Source organism: Hypanus sabinus, unplaced genomic scaffold (assembly GCF_030144855.1).
Source record: "Hypanus sabinus isolate sHypSab1 unplaced genomic scaffold, sHypSab1.hap1 scaffold_2259, whole genome shotgun sequence".
NCBI classification, from domain to species: Eukaryota; Metazoa; Chordata; class Chondrichthyes; order Myliobatiformes; family Dasyatidae; genus Hypanus; species Hypanus sabinus.
The window spans coordinates 25,001-34,978 of NW_026780372.1; the positions used below are offsets into that span (position 1 = coordinate 25,001).

General features: G+C 56.2%; 1 protein-coding gene across 1 annotated transcript in view; it reads right to left on the reverse strand.

Annotated features, from left to right (window-relative positions):
* LOC132387828 (cytosolic 5'-nucleotidase 3-like) overlaps nt 1-5,764 on the reverse strand; it is a gene marked incomplete at its 5' end in the record, with an annotated part of 10,301 nt that extends 4,537 nt beyond the window's left edge. Inside the window, one exon of the mRNA XM_059960198.1 lies at nt 5,424-5,764. Coding sequence (XP_059816181.1) covers nt 5,424-5,764 — 341 coding nt within the window. The remainder of the gene's footprint in view (nt 1-5,423) is intronic.
* Nucleotides 5,765-9,978: the final 4,214 nt, after the last annotated feature.

Below are 9,978 nucleotides of genomic sequence, written 5' to 3' on the forward strand. Positions count from 1 at the left end.
GCCCAAGGGTGACCCGCAGGCTAGTGGAGGGAAGGAGCGCCTCACACACCCTTCGGTAGGGACGTGTCCTCACCCTGCCAGGTTGATAGGTTCTTGATTATAGAACCATAAGGCATACAGTACATAGGAGCAGAATTAGGCCATTCAGCCCATCTAGCTAGAGTGGATGTGGAGAGGATGTTTCCTATAGTGGGGGAGTCTAGGACCAGAGGACACAGATAGAGTGGATGTGGAGAGGATGTTTCCTATAGTGGGGGAGTCTAGGACCAGAGGGCACAGATAGGGTGGATGTGGAGAGGATGTTTCCTGTAGTGGGGGAGTCTAGGACCAGAGGGCACATATAGAGTGGATGTGGAGAGGATGTTTCCTATAGTGGGGGAGTCTAGGACCAGAGGACACAGATAGAGTGGATGTGGAGAGGATGTTTCCTATATTGGGGGAGTCTAGGACCAGAGAACACAGATAGAGTGGATGTGCAGAGGATGGTTCCGGTAGTGGAGGAGTCTAGGACCAGAGGACACAGATAGAGTGGATGTGGAGAGGGTGTTTCCTGTAGTGGGGGAGTCTAGGACCAGAGGGACACAGATAGAGTGGATGTGGAGATGTTTCCTATAGTGGGGGAGTCTAGGACCAGAGGGCACATATAGAGTGGATGTGGAGATGTTTCCTATAGTGGGGGAGTCTAGGACCACAGATAGAGTGGATGTGGATAGGATGTTTCCTACAGTGGGAGAGTCTAGGACCAGAGGGCACAGATAGAGTGGATGTGGAGAGGATGTTTCCTATAGTGGGGGAGTCTAGGACCAGAGGACACAGATAGAGTGGGTGTGGAGAGGATGTTTCCTATAGCGGGGGAGTCTAGGACCAGAGGACACAGATAGTGTGGATGCGGAGAGGATGTTTCCTATAGTGGGGGAGCCTAGGACCAGAGGACACAGATAGAATGGATGTGGAGAGGATGTTTCCTATACTGGGGGAGTCTAGGACCAGAGGGCACAGATAGAGTGGATGTGGAGAGGATGTTTCCTATACTGGGGGAGTCTAGGACCAGAGGGCACAGATAGAGTGGATGTGGAGAGGATGTTTCCTATAGCGGGGGAGTCTAGGACCAGAGGACACAGATAGAGTGGATGTGGAGAGGATGTTTCCTATAGTGGGGGAGTCTAGGACCAGAGGACACAGATAGAGTGGATGTGGAGAGGATGTTTCCTATAGTGGGGGAGTCTAGGACCAGAGGACACAGAGAGAGTGGATGTGGAGAGGATGTTTCCTATAGCGGGGGAGTCTAGGACCAGAGTACACAGAGAGAGTAGATGTGGAGAGGATATTTCCTATAGTGGGGGAGTCTAGGACCAGAGGACACAGATAGAGTGGATGTGGAGAGGATGTTTCCTATAGCGGGGGAGTCTAGGACCAGAGTACACAGAGAGAGTGGATGTGGAGAGGATATTTCCTATAGTGGGGGAGTCTAGGATCAGAGGACACAGATGGAGCGGATGTGGAGAGGATGTTTCCTATAGTGGGGGAGTCTAGGACCAGAGGACAGGGATAGAGCGGATGTGGAGAGGATGTTTCCTATAGTGGGGGAGTCTAGGACCAGAGGACAGGGATAGAGCGGATGTGGAGAAGATGTTTCCTATAGTGGGGAAGTCTAGGACCAGAGGACTGGGATAGAGCGGATGTGGAGAGGATGTTTCCTATAGTGGGGGAGTCTAGGACCAGAGGACACAGATAGAGTGGATGTGGAGAGGATGTTTCCTATAGGTGGGGAGTCTAGGACCAGAGGACACAGATAGAGTGGATGTGGAGAGGATGTTTCCTGTAGTGGGGGAGTCTAGGACCAGAGGGCACTCCCTCAATAGCAAGAATGTCCTTCCTCAAATTTGGAGACCAAAACTGGTCTTACGTATGTCTGTTGGGGTGTGAGGTTATTAGGGTTGGTGGGAGAACAGGGCAGATCTGCTGACTCAGTAGCAGAAAGGGCAGGAACGAGACCCGTTCGCTCTCATTCAAGACCATCGTCCCTGAACTGTCCTTACGTTATATCCAAACCTAGGACACGCATATTCATGAAGCTCAAGGCTTTAAAGAAATCTTTGTATAAAAATAATAATTTTGTAGAGCTCTTTTCATACTATGGAGTTCAAAGTGGGACAAAGTGCAAACTTTAAAATCAAAGACTAAAAGAAGTTGATTAAAAACAAGGTTAAATAAATCGATTTCATACAAACTTAGAAAACCTACAGCACAATACAGGCCCTTCGGCCCACAAAGCTGTGCCGAACACGTCCCTTCCTTGGAACGACCGAGTGTTACCCACAGCCCTCTATTTTTCTGAGCTCCATGTACCTGTCCAGGAGTGACCCTATCGTATCCGCCTCCACCACCGTCACCAGCAGCCCATTCCACGCACTCACCACTCTCTGCGTTAAAGATTTACCCCCGACATCTCCTCTGTACCTACTCCCCAGCACCTTAAACTGTGTCCTCTTGTGGCAGCCGTTTCAGCCCTGGGGAAAAAGCTTCTGACTATCCACACGATCAATGCCTCTCATCATCTTGTACACCTCTATCAGGTCACCTCTCATCCTCCGTCGCTCTGAGGAGAAAGGGCCGAGTTCACTCAACCTATTCTCATAAGGCATGCTCCCCAATCCAGGCAACATCCTTGTAAATCTCCTCTGCACCCTTTCTATGGCTTCCACATCCTTCCTGTAGTGAGGCGACCAGAACTGAGCACAGTACTCCAAGTGGGGTCTGACCAGGGTCCTATACAGCTGCAACATGACCTCTCGGCTCCTAAACTCAATCCCACGATTGATGAAGGCCAATGCACCGTCTGATTTTTGAGCCGGAACGTTGTAAAGTGAATAAGCGGTTACCGTTAATTCACGTGGGAAAAATCCGTGAGCGTACCCAGACCCAAAAAAATAACCTACCAATTAACACACATAAAACCTAAAATAACACTGAGATATAGTAAAAGCAGGAATGATATGATAAACACACAGCCCATATAAAGTAGAAATAGTTTTCTACAATCACTGTCAACCGTGGCGAAAATCTCACGCAAACACTCTCTCCGGGAAACTTTAAGCTATGAAACTGCCGTCGCCTGAAAGGCAGCTCAAACCACCCTCGACTACCTTCAAATCCCACTTTCGCAAAAATGTCTTTAAATGATACGGGAAATCTTTTTCACGCGTCCCCAGACCCGGAAAAAATAACCTCCCAGAGTCATGCCAAATAACCCATAAAAATACACAGCCCACATCAAGTAGAAATGACGCACGTTCAGTGTAGCTTCAGTTACCGGAATCGGGAAGGCAGCCAGCACCCCTGATGATGGCGTGTCGGGCTGAGGTTGGGGTGGTGGAGACTGGTCACTGGCGTCTTCCATGTCTGCCTGCCTCGGTGTCGAAGGCCGGGGTCCGCCGTCCGCCGTGGCTGATGTGGGAGGCTTGAAAAGTGTTCCTGACCCTGCTGCCCTCTCTCACCATCCTGCGGACCAGCCCTCGACCGACGCGCCCTTTCAAAATTAAAGTCATACTTCTCTGCGATCATGGCCGGCGCTTCGCCTTCGGTTCCCGGACGGCTACCGTGTTCGGTTTCGATCCGTATCCTTTCCTCTTGCAGTTGATGGAAACGCTGCATTACGTCCGGTTTTCCACCAGGCGTTCACACCCTTACGAGCTCTCTTAGGCTCTTCCCATACCTTAGAACTCATCTTGCTAAAGGACGCACAAAATCAATCGAGATGAAGCACAGATAGCGCCAAGACGGCGGCGCGACGCAACTTGCAGCGGCCACTCTGGAGCTGATTGTCTGTTGTTTGTGGAGCGGGGTGGCCGTGCGCAATCATAATCGGATGAGAAACGGACGTGGGCGCACGGAGGAACATCGGGAAATCTCCAGGAAGACCCTCTTCGTTGCTGCTGCTGCTGTGAGGTCCGGGACTCTGCTGGGAAGGACAGGCCCCCAGTCCTCGGGGTCGCGTCGCCGATGGCCGTTGGCGGGGCCGTCTTAACACGCTCGGCAGAGGATGGTGCTCGGAGAGGCTGTGCCGGAGGGGATGGCTGGAGGCTCAGAGGCTCGACGGACTCGGAGTCCACTTTTGGTGTGTGCTGCGTCTGCGAGGCTGAGTCGGGCGGAACCGTGGAAGTCCATAGCGGGGGTATTCCCTTCTGCCGCCGGCGTGGGATGGCGAGTCTGTCGGGACCCTGAGGACTTGTGGAAATTGTGGTGATTTCTTTTGAACTTATAGTCCTTTAACATCTTCGGACGATTTTTACAGTGCCCATGGTCTGTTTTTTTATCGATTATGCTGTTGTCTGCACTGTTGTAACTATGTGGTTTTGTGCAGGTCTTGTAGCTTTAGTTTTTGGTCTTGTTTTGTCTGGTGGATTTGGAGCTCCTTTCCGGGGACGCGCTAAGACTGTAGCGCGATATTAATACGCAGCAGCCTCTCCAGACTCTGGATCGGGGATTGCCAAACGTTACGTGGATTTTCTGGAGGAGTCTGTTTTGTCGTGTGCTTTTGTGATATCATTCTGGGGGAACGTCGTCTCATTTTTTAAACTGCATGACATTTGTGGTTTCTAAGTGCCAATAAACTGCATCAGAGACGCTCACAGGCAGGTGTTTAAGCTATGCCGGCTGGAGGGCAGTTCCGGGGGGAGGAGATTGAGGGCTTGGGGTGCGCGCTGCCTTTTCGTTCCCCTAACAGCGGGAACACTCGTCGGTTGGCGGACGTAGGTCCTTCTTAACGGCGAGGCGGCGTGAAGCGGGCGTTCGGAAAGCGCGTTACCTCAGGGATCTTGAAGACCCTTCCTCTCCCAGCTCATTGGAACTTCTGTTGGCGTTTCTGCAGCCCTGGGCTGGGTTTTTTTTTAAAAAGAAAACGGGATGGGGGTTGCTAGTCCCCGCGCCCAACCCTCCTCCTTTCACAGTCCGGTTTGGGGCCGCCCCTGCAGGAGTTTCACACCTCCTGGATTAACCCTAGTCTGCCGAAGTGTACTCCGGAACTCTGGTCTCCCAACTTCCCTTGAAGGAAGGGAGTCTTAAAAACTCACAATCCTCAAAAGAAGAAGTGTGTGGGGGGAGGAGGGGGGGGGGGGTGAATCTCTCTCTTGAAGGAATTAGCCCGTCACTTTAAAGATCAGCTCTACATTGAAGTGAGGATGTCCAACATAGCTGGATGCCCAGGACTCACTAATTCCCAGTTCTTTGGGATTGGGAGGAAACGCAATCACGGGGAGATAGGACAAACTTCCTACAGGCTACGGGGGGAAGGGAGGGGGGATGGAATTGAACCCCGATTGTCGGCGCTGTGAAGCGTTACCCCCCCCCCCAAACCGTTCGGCAGGTCGGGTGACCCTCGCCAACCACCCCCACCACCCCCCCTCCCCCAGGTCTGTGCTCACCTGGTTATTCAGGAAGCCGATTCGGAGGATGTTCTCCAAGCTCTGGACTCCCTCCGACATTCGGAGGTCCCCGAGCGAGTCCCCAAGGAGGATAACGTTACCGCAGGCGGCCAGATGCCGGAAGTAGTCGGTGTCCTGCAGTACGGCCCCCCCTTTGTTGTAGATGTGGATCAGGCCGCCTTTAAAGCCCCTCAGCAAGCCCTGTGCGGGAGAGAAACCAGCGTCTGACCACGGGAGGGTCGCCCCCACCCCACCCCCGGTCCCCTTCCAAATCCCAGGGAGCAGCGATTTCCCGGGAGACCTGGGAAGGCGAGTGGGGCAGCCCCCTCCCACCCTCAGCCCTGCGCGGCACCCAGGGCCGGAGCTCAGGCGGGGACGCCCGTCCGCGGAAGGTGCAGTAAACTAACTGCCCCCGCAGCCGCGGCGTCCTCCCTCCCGTCTGGGACTGGGGGGGGGGGGCAGCCGGATACCCCCCGGCAGTGAAGGTGACACCGTTTTCAGCACCGGCGGCCCGGGTTCGATCCCCGCCGCTGCCGGTCGAGGACTCCGCTCACCACCGCCCGGCTCTCGCCCTTCAAAGCACGTTTATTACCCCCCCCCCCCCCCATACAGCCTCGAGATTCGGCTCCTCACGGAACACAATTTTAATTTAAAAAAAAAGAAGTCACATTGGGTTAATTGACCACTCGGGTGTGATGGGGGTCATTGAGCCGGAAAGAGTCTCCTCATAAAAATATAAATCAAATTAAAACGATGCCCTGGTGTTAAACTTCTCTAGCCCAGGGTACGGACTGTGACCTCTCAGCCCTCCGGTTTTTAATGCCCCCTCCCGGGGAGCATCCCATCTGGCGGCGGGGCTTGTGAGGAGCGATACCGGCCGGCTCCTGGGCGGGTCACCCGTGGCGGTAAGGTCAAGGGGTGGGGGGAGGAGGCTCCGGACGAAGGGGGACCGAGCCCAGACCGGTGGCGGAGGATGGGGAGGGCACATCACGGCGGAAGTGAGGACGGGGGGGGGGGGGGGGGAAGGCTGCAACGGTGAACGGACCCCCGGGAAATCGGGCACAGACGACCCCTGCCCCCCGCGGGAAAGGGACGCCCAGATTAAATCCCGGGGGCGGGGGGAGGGAGGCAGATGGCGAGATCTGGAAGCCCCTCAGACGGTGCATCCCACGCGGTGCGCCCCAGGGCCAGGGAAGTCAAAAGCGACTGGACTGAGGTCCCGGGGGGAGCCGATCGTGCAGGGTTCCCGGGAGGTTAACGCGGGGTGAGTCGGCGGTGAGGGAAGGCAAACACAATGCTGGCGTTGTTTTTGAGAGGACGAGAATTATGGAGAGGATGTTTCCTATAGTGGGGAGTCTAGTACCAGAGGACACAGATAGGGTGGATGTGGAGAGGATGTTTCCTATAGTGGGGGAGTCTAGGACCAGAGGACACAGATAGAGTGGATGTGGAGAGGATGTTTCCTATAGTGGGGGAGTCTAGGACCAGAGGACACAGACAGAGTGGATATGGAGAGGATGTTTCCTATAGTGGGGGAGTCTAGGACCAGAGGGCACAGATAGAGTGGATATGGAGAGGATGTTTCCTATAGTGGGGGAGTCTGGGACCAGAGGACACAGATAGAGTGGATATGGAGAGGATGTTTCCTATAGTGGGGGAGTCTGGGACCAGAGGACACAGATAGAGTGGATGTGGAGAGGATGTTTCCTATAGTGTGGGGGAGTCTAGGACCAGAGGACACAGATAGAGTGGATGTGGAGAGGATGTATCCTACAGTGGGGGAGTCTAGGACCAGAGGACCAATGGACCAAACATCCATTTAGAACAGAGAGCACAGCCTCAGAATAGAGGGACCTCCTTTAGAACAGAGATGAGGAGGAATTTCTTTAGCCAGAGGGTGAAATTGCCACGGGCTGTTGTAGAGACAAGGCATATTTAAAGCAAAGATTGATAAGGTTGTTGGTTGGTCGATGAAAAGGAAAGAGAATCTTTGACGAGTAGGTCCGGGTCACTGTGTGGGGGGGGGGGGGGAACAAATTACAGACTGACCTCGGTCCGGGTAACCATGTGGGGGGGGGGAAACAAAGTACAGACTGACCACGGTCCGGGTCACCGTGTGGGGGGGGGGGAAACAAAGTACAGACTGACCACGGTCTGGGTCACCGTGTGGGGGGGGGGAAACAAAGTACAGAGTGACCACGGTCCGTGTCACCGTGTGGGGGGGGAACAAAGTACAGACTGACCAAGGTCCGGATCACCGTGTGGGGGGGGGGGGAACAAAGTACAGACTGACCACGGTCCGGATCACCGTGTGGGGGGGGGGAACAAAGTACAGACTGACCAAGGTCCGGATCACCGTGTGGGGGGGGGGGAACAAAGTACAGACTGACCACGGTCCAGGACACCGTGTGGGGGGGGGGAACAAAGTACAGACTGTCCACGGTCCGGGTCACCGTGTGGGTGGGGGGAACAAAGTACAGACTGACCACGGTCGGGTCACCGTGTGGGGGGGGGAACAAAGTACAGACTGACCACGGTCCAGGTCGCCGTGTGGGGGGGGGAACAAAGTACAGACTGACCACGGTCCGGATCACCGTGTGCGGGGGGGGGGTGGGAACAAAGTGCAGACTGACCACGGTCCGGGTCACCGTGTGGGGGGGGGGAACAAAGTACAGACTGACCACGGTCCGGGTCACCGTGTGGGGGGGGGGAACAAAGTGCAGACTGACCACGGTCCGGGTCACCGTGTAGGGGGGGGGAACAAAGTACAGACTGACCACGGTCCGGGTCACCGTGTGGGGGGGGGGGAACAAAGTACAGACTGACCACGGTCAGGTCACCGTGTGGGGGGGGGAACAAAGTACAGACTGACCACGGGCTGGTCACCGTGTGGGGGGGGGAACAAAGTACAGACTGACCACGGTCGGGTCACAGTGTGGGGGGGGGGAACAAAGTACAGACTGACCACGGTCCGGGTCACCGTGTGCGGGGGGGGGACAAAGTACAGACTGACTACGGTCCGGGTCACCATGTGGGGGGGGAACAGACTGACCATGGTCCGGGTCACCGTGTGGGGGGGGGACAAAGTACAGACTGACCACGGTCCGGGTCACCGTGTGGGGGGGGGGGGAAACAGACTGACCACGGTCCGGGTCACCGTGTGGGGGGGGACAAAGTACAGACTGACCACGGTCCGGGTCACCATGTGGGGGGGGAAACAAAGTACAGACTGACTACGGTCCGGGTCACCTTGTGGGGGGGGGACAAAGTACAGACTGACAATGGTGCGGGTCACCGTGTGGGGGGGGGGAACAAAGTACAGACTGACCACGGTTCAGGTCACCGTGTGGGGGGGGGAACAAAGTACAGACTGACCACGGTCCGGGTCACTGTGTGGGGTGGGGGGAACAAAGTACAGACTGACCACGGTCCGGGTCACCGTGTGGGGGGGGGACAAAGTACAGACTGACCACGGTCTGGGTCACCGTGTGGGGGGGGAAACAAAGTACAGACTGACCACGGTCCGGGTCACCGTGTGGGGGGGGGGGAACAAAGTACAGACTGACCACGGTCCGGGTCACCGTGTGGGGGAGGGGGGAACAAAGTACAGACTGACCACGGTCCGGGTCACCGTGTGGGGGGGGGGGAACAAAGTACAGACTGTCCACGGTCCGGGTCACCGTTTGGGGGGGGACAAAGTACAGACTGACCACGGTCCGGGTCACCATGTAGGGGAGGGGAACAAAGTACAGACTGACCACGGTCCGGGTTACCGTGTGGTGGGGGGGGGGGGAACAAAGTACAGACTGACCACGGTCGGGTCACCGTGTGGGGGGGGGAACAAAGTACAGACTGACCACGGTCCGGGTCACCGTGTGGGGGGGGGGAACAAAGTACAGACTGACCACGGGCTGGTCACCGTGTGGGGGGGGGGAACAAAGTACAGACTGACCACGGTCCGGGTCACCGTGTGGGGGGGGAACAAAGTACAGACTGACCACGGGCTGGTCACCGTGTGGGGGGGGGAACAAAGTACAGACTGACCACGGTCGGGTCACAGTGTGGGGGGGGGGAACAAAGTACAGACTGACCACGGTCCGGGTCACCGTGTGCGGGGGGGGACAAAGTACAGACTGACCACGGTCCGGGTCACCGTGTGGGGGGGGGGGAACAGACTGACCACGGTCCGGGTCACCGCGTGGGGGGGGGACAAAGTACAGACTGACCACGGTCCGGGTCACCGTGTGGGGGGGGAAACAAAGTACAGACTGACCACGGTCCGGGTCACCGTGTCGGGGGGGGGGACAAAGTACAGACTGACCACGGTTCAGGTCACCGTGTGGGGGGGGGAACAAAGTACAGACTGACCACGGTCCGGGTCACCGTGTGGGGGGGGGGGGAACAAAGTACAGACTGACCATGGTCCGGGTCACTGTGTGGGGGGGGGGGAACAAAGTACAGACTGACCACGGTCCGGATCACCGTGTGGGGGGGGGAACAAAGTACAGACTGACCACGGTCCGGATCACCGTGTGGGGGGGGGGAACAAAGTACA